Source organism: Chelonoidis abingdonii, chromosome 2, assembly GCF_003597395.2.
Source record: "Chelonoidis abingdonii isolate Lonesome George chromosome 2, CheloAbing_2.0, whole genome shotgun sequence".
NCBI lineage: Eukaryota > Metazoa > Chordata > Testudines > Testudinidae > Chelonoidis > Chelonoidis abingdonii.
This window is the reverse complement of record NC_133770.1, coordinates 167,541,882-167,567,337: the sequence shown is the minus strand read 5'-3', so window position 1 is coordinate 167,567,337 and position 25,456 is coordinate 167,541,882. Positions and strand designations below refer to the sequence as shown.

The following is a 25,456-nucleotide window of genomic DNA, read 5'->3' as shown; positions in this document are numbered from 1 at the left end:
TTAGCATAAAGATATCCTTATTTATTGTCTAATGGTCAGTTATGTAAAATAATTTTCTGTTAGCAACAGCATTTATTGTTTCATATACTAACTTGTATCTGAAAGATTATTCTGATATAGTTCAGATTCATTATGCAAATAGACTATAGGACTTCAGTCTGAAACAAAATCTCGCTTTGGAGGGGAGATGAGAGAAGGGGCACAATGAAATCCAGAATTTGAGATGGTCTTATTTAGTGAGCAGGTTGCTGGCAGAATTCGAAACAAATTAACATACTAGGTTTAAAAGAAGTTCATGAATGAGAAATATTTTCTGATTAAAAAAATGTTAATGATTGATCTAATCTATCACTGATTATAAATAATTAAAAATGTCAGTAATGATTGTTTTGAATTTGAGTTTAAACCCTAAAACGATTGTACTGCGTGTACCCAGGGGTGGCTCCAGGCACCAGCATGGTAAGCGCGTGCCTGGGGCAGCAAGCCATGGGGGGCGCTATGCCAGTCGATGCGAGGGCGGCAGGCAGGTTGCCTTCGGCGACATGCCTGCGGAGGGTCCACTGGTCCCACGGCTTCGGCAGACCTCCCGCAGGCATGCCGCCGAATCCGACCTCCCAAAGGCAGCCTGCCTGCCGTGCTTGGGGCGGCAAAATACCTAGAGCCGCCCTGTCAAGGTATGATTCCCCCACTCTGAACCTTAGCGTCCACAAGATGGGGTACCTGCATGAACCCCTCTAAGCTTAATTACTAGCTTAGAAATGATAAAGCTGCCACCACCCAAAAATATAGTGTTTTGGACACTTTCTGGCCCCCAAACCCTTCCCTGGGGACCCCCGGACCCAAACCCCTTGGATCTCAAAACAAAGGGAAATAAACCATTCCACTCCTTTCTTCCTCCCAGATTCTCCCCTCCCTGGGTTACACTGGGAGATCGCTGTGATTCAAACTCCTTGAATCTTAAAACAGAGAGGAAATTCACCTTCCCCCTTCTCTCCCCCTCCCGGACTCTCCCTGAGAGAGAGACAGTGATCCTAACACAGAGAGAAATCAGGCTTTTCCTCGCCCCCCCTTCTCTCCTTTCTTCCATCAATTCCCTGGTGAGACCAGACCCCGTCCCCTGGGGTCTCACACAAGAATAAAAAAACAATCAGGTTCTTAAAAAGGAAAGGCTTTTAATTAAAGAAAGAGAAAAAAGTAAAAATTATCTCTGTAAAATCACGATGGAAAATGTTACAGGGTCTTTCAGCTTATAGACACTAGAGAGAAGCATCCCCCCCAGCACAAATACAAGTTGCAGCAATCAGAGATAGTGTCCTTCCAGCAAAATACAGATTTGCAAATAAAGAAAACAAACATAAATTTAATCCACTTTCTACCTATTACTTACTATTTGAATAGAAGAGACTTTTTCAGAAGATTGGAGAGTCTGTATACATGTCTGGTCCCTCCCAGACCCCAGAGAGAACAAAGAAAAACCCAAAAAGCACAAACAAAGGCTTCCCTCCACCGAGATTTGAAAGTATCTTGTCTCCTGATTGGTCCTCTGGTCAGGTGCTCCAGGTTTACTGAGCTAGTTAACCCTTTACAGGTAAAAGAGACAGTAACCCTTAACCATCTGTTTATGACACGCCCCTGCATGTACCATTGCTTTGAAAGAGGAGGACAGCTGTTTTTGTTGGGATTCTTATTGAGTAGGAGCTGCAGTGGCCCAGAGGATAGAGTACAAGACTAGCACTGGAGGGATGTGGGGGTCTGTTTCCAGCTCTGCCACTGGCCTGCTAGGTGACCTTGAGCAAGTCACTTCACCTCTCTGTGCCTATGTATCCCCATTTGTAAATGCAGATAATGATATTTTGCCTCCTCTGTAAAGTGCTCTGAGATCTTCTGATGAAAATAGCTATGCAAGAGAGAGGTGGTAATGTTATGGCAGAGATCATGTTTGTTTAATAATAAGGTAATTTGCACTTAGAGGAATAAATGCTGCATAGAAAGAGGACACTGCAGCTAAGGAGAGGCAGTGGGATGAAAACACCTGACAGAAGAATACAAAAGGAAGAGAGTAAAGGCAATTTCCTAAAATATCTCAATTCATATAACATAACATGAGTGCAACAGCAGATCACATAGTTCCCAGAACTAACCTTGAAAACTAACTGTCTGGTTCCTAAGCCTAACCAGGAATGAAAAAATAAGATTTGTGGGTGCCTAGTATTATCCTCTCCTCTCCCAATTTTAAATGAAGACAAGGGATCCATGCACATCACCATCCTAACTGTGGAGGGAGATATTTACACCTGGCTCATCCTACCTGGTTTTCCCTTCCAACAAGAAACATGTCATATCCTGCCTAGTTTCTTCCTTCAAACAGGAGAAGAAAGTGTCTGTGTGTTGTGTCCATCTATTCTTGTGTTGTTTGGTCTCTTAGCCAGAATTGTAACTGGAAATGGAAGGGAATCCCTTAGCTAATTCATCCCAGGGATCTAATTAGATACAGAACCAGTGGGATAGGCACTTGGAGATTTATCAGTAGGTTATTCTTAAAATCTCCTTAACCTGAGAGTGCGGGTTAAAACTTCTGATCTTATCCGTGCTTTTTTTGTTGTTTTTTCCCCCAAGTAGTCATTCCTTTCCAGGTCCTGCTTTGCAGTTAGCATCTAGCCCCAAGATACACACTGTAGTAATTTTCTACAACGTTTGTCTTGAGTGCTTCCATCTTGTGGACGCTGTGGAAAACACAGCTCCGTCTCTGTCTGGTGTGTGGTGTGCAATGAAGTCTGCACTGGTAGAGAGAAGTGACATAGCAACTGTATTACTGCTACATAAAATCAGCCTTTAGCTTGCAATAAGACCACTGTTTGATTGGTCCAGCCACACTGAAGCATCTTGCACAGATCTCATTTATATACATCTCTTTCTTGCATAGAGTTGCATCCCGTAGTAGATGTGATGAACATCTAAGATTGTATAATATATTGGAGCACTTAGTGTGTCATCATGTAATTAAAAACTGTATCATAATGCAGATGTACAAAGGGGGTCATCGTGAAAGTACAGAATTAAAGTTGGGAAATGCCAAAATTAAGGTTGAGTGCTTAACCTGCAACCTTAGTGTTCTCTTGATACAGTTTTCTAATAGTTTTTATGTGTATGTTAATTTGCTCTTAAAGCTACAATTCCCAGACACATCCATACAATGTATGTTGTATCATGGGTTTAGCACTAAGTTGAATATAATTCTATGTTGTATAATTAGTTGAAAATTTGTTCAACGGGTTACAGATTGATCAATTATTGAGCACTTTGATCTCTGCTTTCCCTCACAGCCGGTTGCTGAACCAATCCCAATCTGCAGTTTCTGCCTTGGTACAAAAGAACAGAATCGTGAGAAAAAACCTGAGGAGCTCATCTCGTGTGCTGATTGTGGCAACAGTGGTAGGTGACCACTTACAGTGCTCCTGGAAACAACTGTATCTCTCAAATGTGGCCACCAGGGGCCTTCCTTCCGGCCACAGCCTCCTGGGCTGTGATGGGGAGGTGGGGATGGGAGGGACGGAGGGCAAAGTCGCACCCCATTGCCCCCCCCCCTCCCCGTTGCTCCTGGATGCACCACCTTGGTGTTGATTGCTGGGGCTACCAGTAGGGATTGGACCCTGCCCCCCTTTGGAGTCACCTGGGGCAAAATGCTGTAGAAGCAGGCAGCCAATGTTTTCCCCGCCTTCCCAGGGGTGTTGGGGCTCAGACTGTGGGCTTCAGCCTTGGGGTGGCACGGTGGCAGGCTCTGGATATGGGGTTTCGAGCTCCAGCCCCCTGCTACCTCCATCAACCCCCATCTCCCCTGGCCCCCACTGCCTCCCCCAACCCTCCCATCCAGGGATTAATTTGTCTCCAGGCTTGCCAGGGCTGAGTAAGTTTGCTGTGAAAAGTGATACCTGTATGTTTGTTAAGATCACTTTTCGCAACAGACTTACTAGCTGTCATAAATATATACATATCCAGATCATTATAATTTGTGCATATTTATTTGGTTTTCCTAAAGCTAATTAAGTATTTTAGGAAAAAGTGTGAGAGCGGCCACCAGCAAGAGTTGGTGACCATATTCTGAGGCCACCAAAAATTTTGTCCTGAGAACCTCTAATCTAGTATGTCCCCACATAACTGTCCTGGATGGGGAACAATAGGGTTTGGCTAGCTGATCTTTATGCTCCTTCAGTTTGGGGGACAGTTGCATTCAACTGCTGCATAACTAGTTCAGTAAACCCTTAGTAAACTTTTTAGAAAGCTGTCTTCTGTATGGCCAATTTTGTCATCTCTTTGACCCCAGTTCAGCAAAACACTTCGGCATTTAAGTAGGTACTTAAGTGCTTTGCTAACTGAAGCATTTATACCACACTTATCCAAGACCACCTGAAGGTATAAATGTTTAACAATGAGAGTAATTAACCAGTGGAGCAATTTACCAAGACTCATGGTGCATTCTCCATCACTGGCAATTTTTAAATCAAGACCTGGATATTTTTTTAAAAGATCTGCTCTGGGAATTATTTTGGGGAAGTTCTATGGCCAGTGTTAAACAGGAAGTCTGCCTAGATGATCATAGTGGTCTCTTCATCGATTCCAGGACCAGAAGGGACCATTGTGATCATCTTGTCCAACCTCCTGTATAACACATGCTGTAGGACTTCTCCAAAATCTGTCTCTGTCTCTCATCTTAATATCCCACAGTCATCCTCTGTGCTTTTGTTCCATGTTGACGACTCACTTGATCCTTTAGCTGCTCATCTCCTTGCCCTCACCTCATTTTACCTGCAGCACTGGATCAGCTCTCTCATTGACCCACTCTAAATCTTGCCACTTTTTCTTGCATAACTTCTCTAAGATCCAGCCTTTCCTCTCCATCCACACAATAAAAATTCTTATCCAAGTTCTCCTCATCTCGTATCTTGTCTATTGCAACCTCCTCCTTTCTGAGTTTGACTAATCCTGTCTTGCCTCAGATATATCCATTCAGAACGCTTGCTGCAAAAATCAATTTTCAGACTCACTGCTTTTCTTCTCTGCACCACATCAAATGTAAACTACTTATCTTCACTTCACCACCTATAATCTATCTCCTCTACCACCAATGATGCCAGCATTCATTGTCCATTTGTTAACCCAGATATGCTTATTTGAAAATTTTTCTTTCATGCTGCACCATATGCCTGGGAGAACTTCCCAATAAACATCTACAAAGCCACCTCATTGTCCCCTTGCCAATCCCTCCTTAAAACTGTTCTGCCAGCAAGTGGCTGGGTAGCTGATGTACTGTGACCACTGCTTAACTTAGCAACCATTACTGTCTCATTGTTTCCTTGTGCTCCCTTTCTCTTGTATCCATCTGTTGTACCTTGTCCTGTACTTAGATTGTAAATTGTTGGCGGTAGGGACAGCCTTTTTGTTATGTAGTTATAAAGTGCCTGCAGTCTGGCTCTGATCTAAAATTAGTTAAATGACTACAAAAAATATCAAGTTAGAAGTTCACTCTAGACAGAAACCTCACGTGAGAGTCATCTGCTCAAAATGATATACTAAGGACAATTTAGCTTTAAAAACGATCTTTATTTGTCTCTATGAGAGAGTAAATCAGTGCCCAAAAATTTCTTCAGTTAAGTCCAAATGTATTCAACTAGGAATGGGGCTGCCAAACTTCATGCAATGTATCTGATTTTGATCTGTAAGTAAGTATTAGTTGGAGTACCAAGTCCTGGTGAGATCTGTGTTGAAATAGAAGGAGCTTCTGGGTATCTGAAATTGTATGTGAAAGATATGACTGACTAGACCTCCTCTATGTATGTCCCAGAGCAGTGATAGCAGCAGAATTGCTTCCTTGGGATTATCTATCCTTTTTTCATAGGTCATCCGTCCTGTTTGAAGTTCTCTCCAGAGCTAACAGTTCGAGTGAAGGCCTTACGATGGCAGTGCATTGAGTGCAAAACTTGCAGCTCCTGTCGAGATCAGGGCAAAAATGCAGTGAGTACTTCTGGAACCAACCATTTTCAGCTTCTGCTTGGCTTATCTTTGGTTACCTAGTGAGACTCCAAACTAACCAGTACTGTGTACATTTATGGTTGGGAACTTGACATAGCCTGTCTGGGATCAGTGGTAGCTGAGAGCTGGACCTGGTGCAGTTCTCTGGTGTGAAGCTAACCAGAGCTGTCTCTCTCTTCCACAGGATAATATGCTATTTTGTGATTCATGTGACCGAGGTTTTCACATGGAGTGCTGTGACCCACCTCTCACCAGGATGCCGAAAGGTGAGGACTCTGTGTAACAAATGGGGGAATTAAAAGAGATGTTGGGGGAGAGGTGAATTGAAACTATTGGCATATCAGAAAATAAGAGAATTCCCCTCTCCTCCTTACCCATCTTTATGTCACTCATTGCACCACTTTTCAGATATTTAAAGCCATAGCGCGAGGAGAGCCTGTATTTCATGTAACCTGCAGATGTGTATCCTTTATTCTCTTCCTCTCCTGCTTTCAATAGAAAGAATCAAAATGTTAAATTCCGGGTTTAAAAGTTTTCAGAGGTCTAAGAGGATGGAGGTTATGGTAGCAGATTATCATTATCAGTTTCTTTGGGTGAGTGAGTAGCTTTGTGTAGAAGAAAGAAACTGATATGCAGTCCTTTGAAGTGGCAGCAGATATTTCTGTTTGTGTAGTTAGTAGCTCCTGGAGCATAAGCTCAATTTATTCTGTTCTTCTCATACCTCAAAAGCCATGTATAAGGGAAGTCTATGTCGAAGTCTTCCCACATGGTGTGGTGATGCCTCCACCTAGTTTGGAGGCACTATCCTTAAGTACAGTAGGAACTCATTATGGATGTCCTTCTGTACTATTCTTCTGATGATCTGATGCCTGGGCTCCTCTATACTTGCAGGAAGCATGCTTAAAAACTTACCTATAGAGCCTTTCTGGAGTGAGTGCTTCCACCAAGGCATGATTTGAGCTTAGTTGCTAGGAGAGAAAGGTAGTTTTCTTTCAATCTTATAGTAATGAGGGTCTGTCAGAGGGTTCTTCACTCCAGCTAGAAGGGACCTGTACTCTTTCTTGCCTCTGTTTTTTCCTCCATCCTGTGATGAGGCTGTGTGTCTTCCAGGTATGTGGATATGTCAGATATGCCGGCCACGAAAGAAGGGAAGAAAACTTCTGCACAAGAAGGCAGCACAGATAAAACGACGCTATGCCAATCCAATAGGACGTCCCAAAAACAGGTTAAAGAACCAAAACACAGCGTAGGTTGCTTTAAGGAGAAAAGGAAAGTGAGGGCAGGAGAGGGGGAATAAATGGGCTTTCTGTGGGGGGCTTAGTGTCCTACCTAGGGTGACTGTCTCTTAGCCCTGGTCTACACTAGTAACTTAAATTGGTATAGCTATGTCTCAGGGGTGTGAAAAATCCATACCCCTGATAGATGTTGTTATTCCAACCTAACCCCTGTGCTAAACTGATGGAGGAATTCTTCTGTCAAACTAGCTACAACCTCTCACCTACCTACATTGACAGGAGAATCCTTCCCATCCGTATACTAGTGTCTACACTGAAGCAGTTGTGCCATGGTAACATTTTAATGTAGGCATACTCTTAGTACATAATTTTTCCACAGTTCTAATATTAACTGTTTTACATAGAATTTAATTTCTCAGACTGCTGTGTACAGTCAAGGAGCATTGGGGCATTTGTTCAGTTCTTTCTTCCTTTGCCATAACTAGAAGTTTAGATTTAAAGTATTTAGATTGTTACTTCAGACTAGCTTTGCTGGTTTACAGCAGGACTCTATTGCAGCATGGCACTGCTCCTGTCAACGTAGACTAGTTGCACTCTATAGTCCTCTGGAAATATTGCTGTAAGTTAGAAAAGTTGTAGGTTACATATATTGCCACAATTAATGAGAAATCTGAAACAGAAGCAGCTGAATATGAGCAACCCATCAAAGTGATATTTTGTGAGGGTCTTAAAGGGGCACTGATGCTTAGGTGGAGGGAGCTTGCTCTTTTGTTTCTTCATTGTAGTGGGGAGTCCTACAACATAATGGGCTTAGATGAGACCACTCTAAAACCTAATAGAGTACAAGAAAGGCAGGTCGTGTATTTCACAATTTCATGACTGCAGACTTCGCTGCAAAATTCAGATATCAAGTTTGCATTTAAAAAAAACATGTTTCTAGTCCCTATGGGTTTGTCCGCACAGCAAAGAAAAACCTGCGGCTGACCCATGCCAGCCACCTCTGGCTTGGGCTACGGGGATGTTTCCTAGCTGTGTAAGCTTCCAGGCTTGGGCTGGAGCCCAGGTTCTGGGACCTTGGAGGAAGGGACAGGACGGGGAGGCGGGTAATGAAATAGCCCTGCAGCCAGAGTCCCGTGAGCCCGAGTTGGCTAGCACAGGCCAGCCACGAGTTTTTCTTTGCTGTGTAGACATAACGTTAGGTTGCAAAGTAAACCTGTGAAGAAAATAGCAGTTGTTTCATTGATGTCTGCCTGAGTCAACAGACATTCTGAAGCAATAGCTCTGAGAAGCATGAACTGCCTTATCCATTTCAATGGGTTTTTAAGTCTAAAACCTAAAAGATGACAGTTTAAATCTCAACGCTCTTAATTTTTTCACTGGTGATTGTTTTAGCAGAAACAGCCAGCCCCAGGCAGCTCTGGGCACCAGCAAAGCAAGCAGCTGCTTGGGGCAGCCCATTTGCAGGGGCGGCAGCTAGCAGGGATCCCGCATGGGAGCTGAGAACCAACAGGGGGCCCTGGGAGCTGTAGTTCCTTGGTTAGCTCCCTGCCTATAGAACCAGCCCTGGAGCGGGAAAGAACTACATTTCCCAGCAGTCCCTTGGCCACTACCACCAGGAAACGGGGGGAGAGAGTATGATAGCTGAAACCTCATGCTGCAGCTTGAGCTCACTGCTCGAGCGGGATGGCACTGTGAATGGGGAACAGGTGTGCCCAGGGAGTAGAAGGCTTTGGCCCAGATATCCCCTTCAGAAGACATCCCCAGACTGGATTAGGGATACCGGTGTGATCTCACCTTGCAGCCCCCAAAGAAGGAATTGGGTGGACTAAATGGACAGTGCCCCTCTTTATCTGAAGCCTAGCAAGGGAGGTACTTGGATCCCACTAGAATTTAAAATGAAAAGTAAGCGGGGTGGGGAGGCTATGGACCTGGGCAGCTTCAGATACAGTACCAGGCATGTAGGAGGATTTCCACTTCTGAGCCCTGGAAGCAGAAATTGACTTTTCCTTTCCAGATTTAGCTACTATTCAGGGAAAGGGAATCTAGCACCTGCCTTCCAGATCTGAAAACCTCAAAATTCAGGAGTGCTCAAGCTCAATTTGGACAGAAATGTTACTTCATTTCTCCCAAATGGAATTGCTATTCTCAACAGTCGTTGCTTTTTTTTTTTTTTTTTTTTTTAAGTTGTTTAAAAGGAAAACAGTGATATTGCATTGGCAAATTCCCCATAGAAACAGAGTGGAACAAAAGAATAATAAAGGCACCTTGACTTTTCCTTATGTATGGAGGACAGTCTTATAATATACATCCAGATAGCCTCCAATCACACAAGCTGAAAATTGTTCCACTTTACTGCAGTTCTGTAACCATATGGGAACCAATCCTGTCTGTGTTCTGTGCACATCCAAAATTCCTGCTGAATGACCCACCCTGGGAGCAAGTCACTAGTGACCCAGGGCTGGGGCAGAAAGAGGGTGCAGGTGGGGAAGGGGGAGAGCCCAGGGCTGGGGCGGTAGGGGGTGGGGAGGTACTGGTGGAGGGGGAAGGGGAGTGCCCAGAGCTGGTGCAGCACGGGGTGTGTGTGAGCCCAGGCCTGGGGTGCCAGGGGGTGTGGGTGTGGGAGCCTACAGCTGGGGCAGCAGGGAGGTGCAGGGGGCAGCCCAGGGCTGGGGTGGAGGCAGCCAAATTTTATTTTGCTTGGGGCAGCAAAAAAACTAGAGCCGGCCCTGCAACTAGCGAATGTGCATATCCCACGGTCCTTAATTGTTTGCTCAGCTGTCAGCGCCTTCAGCTTCTTCCTGATGCTTTCTACAGTGCAGTTGTGCTGGCAGTATAAAATCTTTGGCAGTCAAAAAATGAAGATGTGGGGACAGCATAAATAAACTGACTTTAACATGAACATTACTAATACTGTGGCTGCTGTACAGATTGTATAATTCAATTTCATTTTTCATTCAGTAAAAACCTACATTTTTATATTTAAATGAATCTGCTAGAGAATTTCCAGTGAGCAGGAATAGTCTGGGAATTTTGCTGTGGAACTTAGGCCCAGACTGTCATGCAGTAAACAGGGCTGTGATTACCACTTATTGAATTGTGCAGTTGATGTCTATATACCATGGTGATTGGCATGGTACATAGATGTTAAACCAGTTTATTACCTTACCTAAACCTCTTTCGCTCTGCCACATCTACTGACCAGCCCTTTTTTCACCTACTGGTTCTTTAGATCGAAAGGCCCCTTCAGTAAAGTTCGAACTGGCCCTGATCGCGGCCGGAAGCGCAAGATCACTCTATCCAGCCAGTCAGCGTCATCAGCAGAAGGAGGATTCCTGGAACGGATAGATGCCCTGGACTTCTGCAGAGATGGCAGCACCACCTTGAAATTTAACAAGAAAACCAAAGGGCTCATTGATGGCCTTACCAAATTCTTCACCCCCTCCCCTGATGGGCGGAAAGCTCGTGGGGAAATGGTGGACTATTCTCAGCAATATAGGATCAGGAAAAAGGGCACCAGAAGATCTAGCACTTCAGACTGGCCCACAGGTAAAGGATCTGTCCCCTTGCCAGTGAAGGCAGCCTCTTTTAAGCCTGGAAAGGGTTCGCTGAGGTAAAAGATGTTGAACAGATAAGAGCTGGTAGATGGTGGAAATTTGATCTAGAGAGTAAAAGATTATTGTGCAAAAATCAATTAGACGTCATAATAGAGTGACAAGGTGGGTGAGGTAATATCTTTTATTGGACCAGTTTCTGTTGGTGAGAGAGACAGCTTTTGAGCTTACACAGAGCTCTTCTTCAGGTTTGGGAAATGTACTCCGTGTCACAGCTAAATACAAGATGGAACTTTAGGTTTGAGCAGTCCTGGACACATTATTACATCCCACTAGATGGCACTGTGGAGTGCATTAACTCCCCTCACTCTGTTTCCAAGTTTCAAGCACTTTTTTCAGCTGAAGAATGCAGTCTGGATTACAAATCAAGTGACAGTTTTTATGCTCTTTTCAGTCTTGTGTAATTTCCTGTATTATATGTCAAGTAATAGCCCCTTTTCCAAAGCACCAGAAACCAATAAGATGATTAATCACTTAGTCATTGATTACTTTAACTACCCTTGTACAACCAGTAGATAATATTCAGCAATGCCATGCAGGAAATCTCTCTTTAGCAATAATTATTAATATGGATACAATTTTGTCACAGTAAAATTAAGCAAAATTCACAGAACAGTCATGGGGGGGGAAGTATGGTCTTACAAAAACATACCCATCAGACCCATGGCAAAGACACTAAGGCTATGTCTACACTAGAAACCTTACAGCAGCACAGCTGTACCGCTGCAGCTGCGGCACTGTAAGGTCTCCCATGTAGCCGCCCTAAGCCAACCGGAGAGAGCTCTTTGGTCGGCATAATTAAACCACCCCCCAACGAGCGGCAGTAACTATATCGGTGGGAGACCGTCTCCTGTCAGCTTAGCTCTGTCCACATCAGTGCTTCTGTCAGTGTAACTTATGTTGGTCAGGGATGTCTCTTTTTTTTTCACACCCCTGAGTGACAGAAGTTTTACTGACAAAAGTGCTAGTGTAGACGTAGCCTAAATGCAGTCGAGTCTCTTCTTACTAGAGGAAAAGAATGCATTTATAGCTTTGCTAATGATCAGTGAGAAATTTCTCTCTTATTCACAGACAATCAGGATAGCTGGGATGGAAAACAGGAAAATGAGGAGCGGCTTCTTGGGAGCCAGGATGTCATGACCGAAAAAGATATGGAGTTGTTCCGAGATATTCAGGAGCAAGCGCTGCAGGTAAAGTCAAATTATTAGTGTCTGGGAAATCTTAAACCTGTGCTACAAATAGAAACATAGAGAAAAAGAACTCCTACTGCTGATCAGTCTGTCAGAGCAGCTAATTGCCCCGTCTCCCTTTCTGAGAGAATGTATAGTAATGAGTAGTTGATTCAAGGAGGATGAAAGCTGTGGCTGATTAGCTTCACAAACCACAAAAAATTCATGAGAAGAAGAGGTTTATGTTCTAAAATAATGTGTTATAATTATACTATTGTTTATCATTCACCTTTGACCATCTTACATGCCCTCTGTCCAGTCACTAATGCACACCCCCTGAGACTTATTCTAACATTCTAAGATCCAGCAATCATTGAAAACAAAACAAAACAAAAAAAACAACAATCATCTGCAAGGTAAATGTTCTCTTTCCCAAATAAGGAAACCCTCCCTTCCACTCAAACACTCCCCCGCCCAAACAAACAAATAAACAAAACATCCACAGAAAACAAAACAAAACAAAACAAAAAAGTCTCTGCCTGAAGCCCAACATGATCAGGTTTCAGCTGTAGTCCAGTGACCACATTTTTGATAAAATCTGATATTTCAGATCTTGCAATGCACGACTCTGAAATATTTTGGCATTGAAAAGGAGAGATCATCATAGCTTCTATCTTTGGAAGATTGTGAGATATTGGACTTAAAAATCATTACATTTTTATTGTTGTATGTAGTGTAGTTGTAGCCATGTTGGTCTCAGTATATGAGAGACACAAGGTGGATGAGATAATGTCTTTTATTGGACCGACTTTTTTTAGTGAGAGAGCCAAGCTTTCGTGCTTAGAGCTTCTGAAGAAAAGTTTGCGTGTAAGCTCAGAAGCTTGTTCCTCTCACCAACAGAAGTTGGTCCAATAAAAGATATTACCTCACCCACCTTGTCTCTCCAATTATATTTTTAGGTATTTTTAGTCAAACTGAGAAAGATCCCATGCAGAGTGAGTGAGAGACTGATATAAAAAAATATAAGCAATGTCTGTTTTATTCCGTAAAACTATCTTTGTATGGAATATCTGTGAACATTTTAGTTGTATTTTTTCCTGCATGTCCCCTTAATCATTCTTCGCAAAGTTTCAGAGGTCTGGGCTTAAGGAAATAGAAAATTTATACTTAAGTGCTTTGAGGGGTTGTATCTGTCTGGCACTGCCCTGCCCCATCTGATTAGTTCAGTATCTCTGTCCATATATGCAGTTTGTCTGTAACTGAATGTAGTGCAGTTATTCCTATAGCATCATTAGTAAGGCTATGTTTTAGTCATGGGTATTTTTAGTAAAAGTCATGGACAGGCCATGGACAGTAAACAAAAATTCACAGCCCGTGACCTGTCCATGACTTGTACTATATACCTCTGACTAAATCTTGAGTACTCTTGAGGGTAGCAGCCCGGGGTACTGCTATTTGGGGGGAAGGGGAGATGGGGAAGGGTTGGCAGGGAGGGCAGGCTCCCTACCTGGCTCCACATGGCTCCCTGGAAGTGGCGACATGCCCCTCAACTCCGAGGTGGAGGCGTGGCCGGGGGCCTCAGCACATTGTCCTGCCCTGATTGCCGGCTCCACTGCTCCCATTGGTCATGGTTCCTGGGAGTGCTGCAGGGATGGCACCTGTGGGTGGAGGCAGCACATGGAGCCACCCCTCTGCCTAGGAGCCGAGGGACATGTCGCCGCTTCTGGGGAGTCCCCCAACTTAAGCACCGCCTGGAGCCCTCATCCCCTCCTGTGCCCCAATCCACTGACCCAGCCCTGAGCCCCCTTCCACAGCCAAACTCCTGCTGCTGCTCAGGGATCGTGGCCCGAGACTGCCCCAGCAGTGGCCATGCATCTGGCCCAGGGGCTGCCCAAGCTGCACTGGCTGCTGCAGCAGTCCTGGAGGTCCCAGAAAGTCGCAGAATCTGTGACCTCCGTGACAGAGTCACAGCCTTAATCATTAGGCATGCATAGCATTTTACAGGTAAACTGAAAGGACAGATCCTTGCCATGAGTAGCTTACAGACTGTTAGACAAAGGTCAGATGGAGGCAGCAAACAAAATAGGGAAGGTGAGAGCTGCAGAAAAAGATTATAAAATGTTTTTGATACATACATCTCTTGTTGTTTATATTTTTTGTTTCATGTTTGAGGGAACTAAAAATGCACTGAATTGACAGGTCTTAAGACAAGAACATAAGAGTACTGGAGAACAGGATGAGCAGTAGGTAACAATAGAGCTGTGGAGAGCCTTGAAGGGTGTTGCATTAGAAGGGTCAGAGTAGAGCAGGATTGGCTGATGGGAGCTGTTGTATATTTGGACTGCCTAAATAGTAGCAATTCAGAGCCTAAATAGTAGGAAATGTATTGTATGGAGCCTCTAGCCTACTTAGAATGGTATTCTTTAAGTAACTCCTCTATTTCTGGCCCAGGGTGGTGATAGAATCATAGAACTGTAGGGCTGAAAGGGACCTTGAGAAGTCAACAAATCTAGCCCCTTGCACCTACACCATCCCTGACAGGTGTTTGTCCAACCTGTTCTTAAAAACCCTCCAATGATGGGGATTCTGCAACCTTTTTTGGAAACCTGTTCCAGACATTAACTACCCTTACAGTTAGAAAGTTTTGCCTAATATCTAACCCAAATCACCCTCGCTGCAGATTCAGCCCATTAGTTCTTGTCCTGCCTTCAGTGGACATAGAGAACAATTGATCCCCACTCTCTTATAATAGCCCTTAACGTACCCATAGACTGTTATCAGGTCCACCTCAGTCGTCTTTCTCAAGAATAAATATGCCTAATATTTTTTAACCTTTCCTTATAGGTCAGGTTTTCTAAGCCTTTTATACTTTTTGTTGCTCTCCTCTGAACTCTCTCCAGTTTGTCCATATCTTTCCTAAAGTGTGGTGCCGGTATTGGACCCAGTACTCCAACTGAGGCCTCACCAGTGCCAAGTAGAGCAGAACAATTACTTGTGTCTTATGTTTATTCCTGTTAATGCTTCCCAAAATATTAGCCTTTTTCACAACTGTATCACATTAACTTATATTCACTGCAACCCCCTGATCCTTTTCAGTAGTACTGTCATGCCAGTTATTCCCTATTTTGTAGTTGTGTATATGCTTTTTCCTTCCTAAATGAAGTACTTCGAACTTGTCTGTATTGAATTTCATCTTGTTGATTTCAGATCAATTCTCCAATTTGTCAAGGTTGTTTTGAATTCTAATCCTGTCTTTCAAACTGCTTGCAACCCCTCCCATCTTATCTGAAAATGTTATAAGCATACTCTCCATTCCATTATCCCAGTAATTAGTTAATAGATTGAATAATACTGGACCCAGGACTTGTTCTTGTGGTGGGACTCCACTAAATACGCCCTCCCAGTTCGACAATGAATAGTTGATAACTACTTTTTCAGTACAGTCTTTAAACCAATTGTGTACCCACTTTGTAGTCTGGATGAAATTACTATATTTCCCTAGTTTGCTTATGAGAATGTCACATGGGACTGTGTCAAAAACCTTACTAAAATCAAGATGTATCACATCTACTGCTTTCCCCGCTATTCAGTGGGCCAGTAACCTTGTCAAAGAAGGAAATTAAGTTGATTTGACATGATTTGCTCTAGCCAAGTCCATGCTGGCTATTCCTTATAACCTTGTTATCCTCCAGGTGCTTACAAATTGATTGTTTAATAATTTGGTCCAGTATCTTTCCAGTTATCAAAGTTATGCTGACTGTTAAATAATTCCCTGGGTCCTCTTTGTCCCCCTTTTTAAAGATACGTACTATATTTCCCTTCTCCCATCCTCTTAGCCGTCATCCATCCTCCATGGATTCTTGAACAGTTCTAAAATTGCTTCAGCTAGTTCCTTAAGTATCCTATGATGAATTTTATCAGGCCCAACTGACTTGAATACATCTGTCTTATCTAAATATTATTTAACCTGTTGTTTTCCTACTTTGGCTTTTGTTCCTTCCCCCTGTTGTTAATATTGATTGTGTTAAGTATGTGGTCATCATTCACGTTTTTAGTGAAGACTGAAGCAAAATAGACAGTAAACACCTCAGCCTTCCTAATGTCATAGGTTATTAGCTCTCCATCCCTGTTAAGCAGAGGATCTGAACTTTCCTTTGTCTTTCTCCTGCTCTTAATGTATTTAAAAAACCTCTTCATATTGCCTTTTATCTCTCTTGTTTAGGTATAACTCATTTTGTGCTTTAATCTTTCTGATTTTGTCTCTACATACTTTTGCTATTCTTTTGTGCTCTTCCTTAGCAGTTCATCCATGTTTCTACTTTTTGTAGGATTCCCTTTTGATTTTCAGGTCATTAAAAAGCTCCTAATGGAGCCATATTGGCTTCTTACTATTCTTTCTAGTTTTCCTTTGCATGGGGATAGTTTGTACTTGTGCTTGCAATATTGTCTCCTTGAGAAATTGCCAGCTCTCCGAACTCTGTTTTCCTATATAAAAATTGCATTAGCCTATATAAAATCACCATCTGGCGCTGAGCCTCTGTGTTGTTCTGTCCATTTTTATAGTTTTCACAGTCTTGAATGATCTGTTCCTTCTAAAACTACAAGTTTTGTTCTTTCCTTAAGTATAACTATCCCTATGCACGTTGTTCCTCTTTCTCCAGATATTTGGGCTTCTGTTTGTTTATCTTCTGTTATTCCATAGTAATTGGAATGAGCCCAACCTAAATATAGTCACTATATACAAAGAGCGTTAATGAATAATGAGTTGTGATAAGTCTGCACTAAACCACAGCAGTGAGATAAACCAAACTAATATGAGAGCCATTAACCCTTCAGATCCCAGCACAAATGCAGCAGCACTGTACAGAATTGCTTGTTTCTGATACTATTACATGGGTGATTTAAAAAAAAAAAACAACAAAAAATCCAACCCCCTGATAAAGTGCCATAATAACTAGCTTTTTCAGTCGGAGAATTTTGGCTTAGAAAAGTAAATGAAAATCTGAAACTAATCTTCCAGGAGTTTGGACAGAAATTTAGTAAATAGATGCCATTGTCAAACACTTGCTGGCCAGAAAAGGAACAAGTTTTGGAAAAACAAACTAAATGTAATGTATTTGATATTGCAAATAATCTGGTGAAGGCAAGTGTAATTTTAAAGTGAAGTAGCTTGTGGATTGGTTTTGGCAGGGATTGGGTTAAACAGTGGTTGAGATGCAGTTGATGCGAGTGCCTGTGTAGAGCTGAGCTAAATGCTGCACCTGAGCAAACGGAAATGCAGAAGCTGAATAAAGTAGCACAGGGAAGAGACTGAATCTGTAAATGTGTGAGTCGGAAGTAGTGTAGGGGCAGACCGCAGCAAGCCTGCGAGTTGTTCAGTACGTCTCTTGGTGGGAGCTTTCTCCTGACTACTGCAATGTGCAAGCAGCTGTACTGGAGTTGGGTCTCCACATTTACACTGGGCATTCATTTGGAGGAGAAGTTGATTGCTGATGCGAGGGCACAGACGCAGGAGACATTGCCACAGGTGCACATTACTCTTTGTTCTTCTTCCTTGTAATATGCCTGGCGATGCTTGGGATGATTGTGTTGGGACTGACTACCAACTCTGCATTGTTGCTCTCAGGAGCAATGAAGGAAGAGTATGCAGTAATGTTCAACTAGACAAGAATAGAGATTCTTATCAGAATAGTGTTGGAGTTTCTTCACTGGATTTACATAGATATAAAAAGCTCCCTACTCCTTTCTTCATAAATTAGCTTTTGTCAACAGGTATAATTCTCATGTTGCATATATCTCATTCTGAAGTGTATTGGGTGATTGCACTTTCATTTCACCATGGGATCCAAATACTAGCCTAGCACTAGTGTTAGCTTTTAGCACCAAAGGTTGTTTTAATCCAGCTGGCGCAGGTTTTTTTCTTTCAGTAAAATGTTTTTACTGTCCAAAGGAAGGTAAAGTCACTCCTTCATTTAGTTCCCTTCCTATAAGGGACAACTCTCCAGGGCTTTTCCTAAAAGGGAAGGGCCTATGGAATCAATAAGCTGAGGGGAAAAGGCGTTTTTTTCAAGTAGTGGAACTTTTGATCATACACAGATACCAAACTATAATTTTTGAAATTTTTTTGGTTAGCCTCTGAAAAAACTTAGCCTTGGTAAGAATGGAAGGAAATATGAACCGAGTACCTCCATTACTGATTAACCCATGTGGTGCTTTTAGATAAAACTCTAGGACAGGAGGCTTTTGCTCTTTTCTGTATCTTGAGGTATTTTGTTCAAGTGTGTATGCCTAGGGGAGCTGAATGAACAATAATCTGAGCTTCCCTCCTTCTGCATTAGTCCTTAACAGATAGAGTTATACTAAATGGAAAAATCTGGATTTGGGATGGTACCATCTCATGCCATAATCCAATTGCCAAGGATCTTTTTAGCTATTTCATTCTAGGGGAAGACATTTATTTATAGGCATTTCACTGACACTCTTCACATTAATATCTGACAACTTACTGGTAAGAGGTCTCATTTATTAATAGCTGTGCTGTCCAGGCTGAGACATGTGACAATGCAAAGTCACTGAAAACCTTTGGATTTTAACCATCTGAGTGTTGGAGCCTTTTGAAGTAATGTGGCCATGGACTGACAAGTTGAAAAAAATTGAGAGGGTGTGCAATTCTCGGATTCCAAGGCTTATGTCCTGGAGAATGTTTGCCAGCAAACTCACACAAGGAACTGTGAATAGGAGTTTGGGTAACATCGTAAACCAGTGACCACACCCTAAATAGAGATTTGTTTGCCACTGTTGTAACTCACAGCAGTGCATGTGGTGTGTGTGGGTATACATTATCAATGGATATGTGTATGTCCGAACACCATCAGCAGTTATCTATTTCTCCACTTAGATATTGCAGTGATGGGGACACAGGAGCACCTAGACTGAAAGAAGATTAGATTGAGTGATTTATAAGAGTATTTGTTGTGTGCTGGCTATATCTGGGGCTGTGACCTGCAGCAAACCTGGGTAATATTAAATGCATCTGATTGGCATGAAGATGTTTGCTAGCTCTCCCGTCTCTGGATTGGGTGCCGTACATAAAGAGTAAGTGGTATTGCTACTGGCTTTAAAAGTGGATGTCAGCATCTTCCTGTTTCTCTTTGGAGCCATGTAGAGGAAGACAGACTAGATGGATATAAACATATTCCCTCTCCTCCCCCCATCGCCACTGTATTCCTGAAACTGATAAGTATTTGATTTGCTAATTTACAAAAATATTTTTTTCTTGAACAGAAAGTAGGGGTGACAGGGCCCCCCGATCCACAAGTCCGTTGCCCTTCAGTTATCGAGTTTGGGAAGTATGAAATCCACACCTGGTACTCCTCCCCATACCCACAGGAATACTCAAGGTACAGTGTGCAAACTCTTCACCGTCATTGGTGTTTACAAATTGTGTGATAGTTACTCTGGCAGATGCAGAAATCCCAGGCTGGTGAACTGGAATTTTAGCACATAAAGAGTATTTAAATATATGTGGTTTATGATAAATAATGAAATGAGTGTCTTGGAGTCTGTTTAGGCCTAATCAAAAAATTGATAAATTCTCTCACATCCCTATATACTGCAAGTATTAGAAATGCTTTTGAAAGGTATCACAAGATGGATATGCACAGAGTTGAGATGCTGTGTTCCCAGGGGAGAGAGCTCTCCCAAGCTAAGTGATCTGGCAATACCTTGTTACTAAACATGTAGATGACTGGAGAAGCTGAGTCCGAGGTCTCATCAATTCTTTAGTTTTAGCATACATTACAATATAAACTGTTAAAGTTTGTGCTGAGGTGAACTTTGAAATAATCTGATTTAGAGCTGCGAAATAGCAGTATGTATTCTTGAAGGAGATGGAAAAGAAATAAGCAGAAAAGTTGTTAAGAATAATTTGTTTAAAATTACTCTGTATGAACTGTAGCTAAATTATTTTTGTTTCCAGAAATTTATTTACTGTTGTTATCAGCATAATACCTCACATTTATCAAACACAAATATGGTAAATCTCTTTGTTTCCTGACCTAGGAGACTATCATGTAGGAGACAGTAAAATTTATTTGATCGCTTTTATATTGTTTTCTATTCGGTGAAAACTTTGCAAACTGTCTAAACCACAAGCTGTCCAACCTTCAGAAAAAAAGTCAGTTCAGAATGTGGACCAGCTTTAAATAGGACCGTAGAGGGGAAAGATTGAAACCACAAAACACCCTCTCTCACTCAGTCATGCGGCTCGGGGAATCACTATAAAAAATCATTCTTACTCTTCCAAATGCTGTGGGATTAGTTAAAATAACTGTAATTAACACTGTAGCTGGAGAGAGTAATTGGAGTCAAGTCAATAATAGCAGGCTTACCATCAACCCCATCAAAGTGAATGACTTGAACAGAGAAAGGCTTCATAGAACTTAGAGATTGAAAGGAAAGAAAATTACAAAACCCTCATCTAGCTCTCCCCACCCACCCACCGCCTGATGCTGAACTGTTCCTTATAGTACAGTATTTCTCCAGAGTTTTAGCTGACACACACAATGGGACCTTCACCACTTCTATTAGATACTGTTTCATACTTTCAGTATGTGGAACACTGAATATATGTAAAATGTGTATTCATTATAGAATAAGGAAATGGGGTGGCTTGAGGTATATTTTATATTTTTGGCTGAAACAGATACTTGGTTAAGTTGTTTGGTTAGTGAGACTCTTTTATCATTTTCTTTTCCCTCAAGATCTGTATTAGCAGGACTGAGGAATTAGTACTTTTGTTACAGTTAATAAGCAAAAGCATACAATGTATTTATAGATTTTGATTTTCTTTACCTTTACTTACAGGCTGCCTAAATTGTACCTTTGTGAATTCTGTCTGAAGTATATGAAAAGTAGAACTATTCTCCAGCAGCACATGAAAAAATGTGGCTGGTTTCATCCTCCAGCCAATGAAATTTACAGAAAGAACAATATTTCAGTCTTTGAGGTAAGTTAGGAAAATGAGTGATAACTGCTGCTTTCCTGTGTCATTTAAAATGTGACACTGATGCCTTTTTACAACATTCATATAGATCTAGTGAGTTTCGTATACCCTTAAAAATCTTGCCCTCTGTTTGTCCTTAAATCATTCAGCTCTATAAAGAATGAAGAAGTGAATGATAGCCCTGAGTGTCATAGTGCTAAGTTCATGAGTAGATCAGTAACCTCAAAATATGTTAAAAGCCATAAATGGGTTTTAATTTATCCTTCAAGATGATATATTAATATAACAGAGTGATCAGTGCCCTCAAAGTGTACCCTACCACTTTGAGAATCATCTGAGCCACCTATGCATTATCTGGAAATCCTTTCTTTAATGTATGAGGGTTAGAATAAATCGAGATATCCAACAGAATCAGATAATTGTATGGTAATAAGTGTAATGACTTCATTTGTTCTCTATTTCTGTAAGGTTGATGGCAATGTCAGTACCATTTACTGCCAGAACCTGTGCTTGCTGGCAAAACTCTTCCTGGACCATAAGACACTCTATTATGATGTGGAGCCATTTCTTTTCTATGTGCTGACACAGAATGATGTCAAGGGCTGTCACCTTGTAGGCTATTTCTCAAAAGTAAGTATTTTAGCATGGAGTAATTTTGGATTTGGACTTGGAGCTGGACCTGTTCTGGGTCAGTTTGAGATATAGTGTTGTCAAAGCATCTTTCGCTAGTTGTGGCAGTCCTGGCTTTAGACTGTGTATGAAGAATTCAGGGACATGTAGCAACTAATAAAGCCAAATTTCCTCTTAATATTGTTGAACAGAGCTTATCCTCAAAGGAACTAGTACAGCACTTAGCAGCTCAAAGGGAGAAGTTTTTAAATGACTTTCTATTCCCTTGATGGTGATAGGTAGAACGGCTTGTGAAGTAAACATTGTTACCCACATACAGCTATCTAAGCTCTTCCTCAGCAGATAAAGTCTTTTCTTGGTCTGCAATTTGAACCTCATTTCAAACTTTTTATTTTGTATGCTGGGAATGCAGAGACTCCGCTGATGCTGAAAATATATTAGTATTCCCCATATACAAGTCAAGCATAGGAAGCCAAACATAAGATTTCAAATAGCTGTATTTTCAAGTCTCTTTGTCCCAGCAATAGTTGTTTTGCTTGCAATCCTAGACATCAGAGCAACAAAGCAAAAATCAAACCAAAAAAACCCCAGTGGCTGTAATCAATGGTCATCTTTCAACTTCTAGACCAGCACACAGTGACTTCGATTTTGATTTCAGTTACAGTGGTGTGAATCTTGGGTTACTCTAGATTTACACCAATGTTACTTGGATATTAGAATCTATCTCAGTGTGTTTAGAACCTCCATTTTGGTGCTTTTGAGTGACTGGCTGGGACTTAAATTCCTACACTGACCGTCATTTTTATCTTTGTTTCTAAGTTGAAGAAGGTAGCAGATGTCACTGTCTCAGTTTTTTCACCCTCCTGGGGTGGTTGTTTCAGTAGTAATGACAATGACTTGGTACTGTTCCATCTTAACTCATTGGGGACTGTGCTTTGCTGATGCGCATTGCTGTCCCCAAGGAGCTGTGACTGGGGCTTTCATTTTTAGTCTTTAGTTCAGGATTAATTACTAGCTCTCACACAGCAGCTTCTAGCTGTGACTGGGGCTTTCATTTTTAGTCTTTAGTTCAGGATTAATTACTAGCTCTCACACAGCAGCTTCTTTTCTATCTCACTAAACCATTGTTTTTCAAGTTTTTCTCTTTTCTCTATCAGGAGAAGCACTGCCAACAGAAGTACAATGTTTCCTGTATAATGATTCTTCCCCAGTACCAGCGTAAGGGCTATGGCAGATTCCTCATTGACTTCAGTAAGGATCACTTTCACATTCATGTTTTTTTCACCTTTTCATATTTGTTTGGCCTTTCATAGTTTTAGACGGGGAAGATGTACAGGTATCCAGGAACTTTCTTGGGTGAAATACCTTCTCCAGAATTAGCTCTGTTCTGAGAACACAAAAAAACATTCAGGCTTCTGGGCTCTGCTCTTTAAACTGGTGGAAAGCTAAATGCTGAAAACAAATATATCATTCTCCCTCTGATTCCCATGTTTACTACATAAGTGCCTTATGCCAAAAGCTGTAGAGATGCTCAGTGCAGAGTTTCTGCCAAAAGCTTACCCTACTTTAGTAGTTCTTTCCGAAATAAAGTAAACCCTAAAACTACATTGCTTGTTGAAACTGTCAGCAGCTAAACTAAGTGACTTATAGTTTCTCAAGCAGGTGCCAATAATAGTTTATTTTATCTTTTGATTTAGAGTAATCAAAACCACCTATACACAGGCTCTGAGCATTCTGTCAATTATATAAAATTATGAACTCAAAAACAAATTTCAGTCAGCTCCTCCTACTGACCAGTGGCTCTATATACAAACAATAACATCCCATTATATTGGTCAGTACCTCAGTCTCCACTGTCAGCTTGTCTGCACTTACCAGCACGACGATACTGGTATAATTATACCACTCTAGTTCTACTGAGGTAACTCCCTGTATCGACACTCTTATTCTGGAATTAGTGTCCACACAGGTTGTTATAGTGGTACAACTATACTGGAATAGTTCTGCCAATAAATTTCCCTGGGTAGACCAGTCTTAAGTCTCTTCAAGGACCAGGTGAAACACATGGGCCATACAGAATGCCCTGAAAGTCAACAAATCTGGGTTATTTCAGACTAGGAATGGGAGCCCCTGGCTCTGGTAGGGAATGACTTTTCTGCCAGCCACTGCCTTTGTTATATCTAGCATCCTCGCCTCCTCTGATCACAACTGTCTGTGGCAGTATATCACAGGAAGATAGGCAGTCTTAGGCCCATTAGAGCTCTCTAGGTCAGTACCAGAATATAAGACGCTCAGGGCTCTAAATGAAGTTTCCCAACATAATATTTTTAAGAAAAGGTTTGGGTGTTTTTAGTTCAGCCAATTGATGGAAATACGTCCTTCTCCTTGAAATCCTCAGTCATCATTTTAATCATGTTTCGTGCCTGAATATTCAATTTCACAAGCACAAAAATATGTGGGTGTGCTTTGAGGAGAAGGTTGCTACTGTTTTAGGCTGAAGTCAGTTATGAAATATTTCTTTTCCCTCTTGTCTTTCATTAATGATTAAAAACAGTACAGTTAACAGTTCACTGTTTTGTAATTACTCTATTAGTGTACTATAAAATAAATTTGAAAAGGATATTTAGAAGGCTTTCTGCACTTTAACTGCATGCTCAATATCCAGAGACCAGTTCCAAGGCACTTTCTCATTATATTCTTCTTGACCTGAAGAAGAGTTCAATGTAAGCTCAAAAGCTTGTCTCTCTCACCAACAGAAGTTAGTCCAATAAAAGATAACACCCATATTGTCTCTCTAGGTTCAAAATAGGCAGATTGTGCCATCTAGTGGTAATAGCTCATATATAAAGATACACCTATCTTATAGAACTGGAAGAGACTCTGAAAGGTCATCAAGTCCAGCCCCGTGCCTTCACTAGCAGGACCAGGTACTGATTTTGCCCCAGATCCCCAAGTGGCTCCCTCAGGGATTGAACTCACAACGCTGGGTTTAGCAGACCAGTGCTCAAACCACTGAGCTATCTCTCTCCCCTAATCTGTAATCAAAACAGGATGCAGTTTATAAATCTCTGAATGCATTATAGAATAATGGCGGTTAGAGATGGAAAAGATCTGACAGATTATTCAGTGTCTCCTGTAGATGCAGGATATAGTCTTGGTTTTCAAACACTTTTCATCTCTTTTTTGGAAGAATGCCACTGTACAAACTTCTCTATAATGTTGGCACTGGGATAGGATGTAATAGTTGGTATCTACGTATGCCAGTATTTGTGAGAAGTTGCTTTGTGTTTCCTTAGGCTATCTGCTATCAAAGCGTGAGGGCCAAGCAGGGTCCCCAGAGAAGCCATTGTCTGATCTGGGCCGTCTCTCGTACATGGCTTATTGGAAAAGTGTAATATTGGAGTGCCTTTATCATCAAAATGACAAGCAAATCAGCATCAAAAAGTTAAGCAAACTCACTGGAATCTGCCCTCAAGACATCACTTCCACTCTGCATCACCTGCGAATGCTTGACTTTCGCAAGGACCAGTGAGTATAGCAGTCCCACTGCTTCCCAGCTGGGATCTAGATACAGCTGTACAGAGTTGGGGGAGGGATTACATTTATAGACTTGAGTGGTGTAACATCTCTCCTGCTCCCCAGGGGCCAGCTCTGACTGCTCAGACAGCACTAGCAGGACATATCACACAGTAATATGCCAATAATTAGGGTGAATGTTGAAAAGGGGCAAATATATAATCTGAACATCAAAGCCAAGTAAAATACCATCAGCGCTTACAC

The 25,456-nt window shown here is 41.8% G+C and overlaps 1 protein-coding gene across 2 annotated transcripts in view; it reads left to right on the top strand.

Moving 5' to 3' along the window:
* Positions 1–25,456, top strand: part of KAT6A (lysine acetyltransferase 6A) — a 77,547-nt gene that overhangs the window by 29,834 nt on the left and 22,257 nt on the right. Inside the window, exons 4-14 of one of the 2 annotated variants that reach the window (XM_075062800.1) lie at positions 3,324–3,432; positions 5,894–6,009; positions 6,212–6,293; positions 7,138–7,252; positions 10,492–10,808; positions 11,945–12,063; positions 19,327–19,442; positions 20,908–21,049; positions 21,515–21,676; positions 22,834–22,927; positions 24,973–25,204. In XM_075062800.1, coding sequence (XP_074918901.1) covers positions 3,324–3,432; positions 5,894–6,009; positions 6,212–6,293; positions 7,138–7,252; positions 10,492–10,808; positions 11,945–12,063; positions 19,327–19,442; positions 20,908–21,049; positions 21,515–21,676; positions 22,834–22,927; positions 24,973–25,204 — 1,604 coding nt within the window. Of the gene's footprint in view, positions 1–3,323; positions 3,433–5,893; positions 6,010–6,211; positions 6,294–7,137; positions 7,274–10,491; positions 10,809–11,944; positions 12,064–19,326; positions 19,443–20,907; positions 21,050–21,514; positions 21,677–22,833; positions 22,928–24,972; positions 25,205–25,456 lie in introns of both variants that reach the window. The other variant, XM_032774545.2, reaches the window with a different exon arrangement.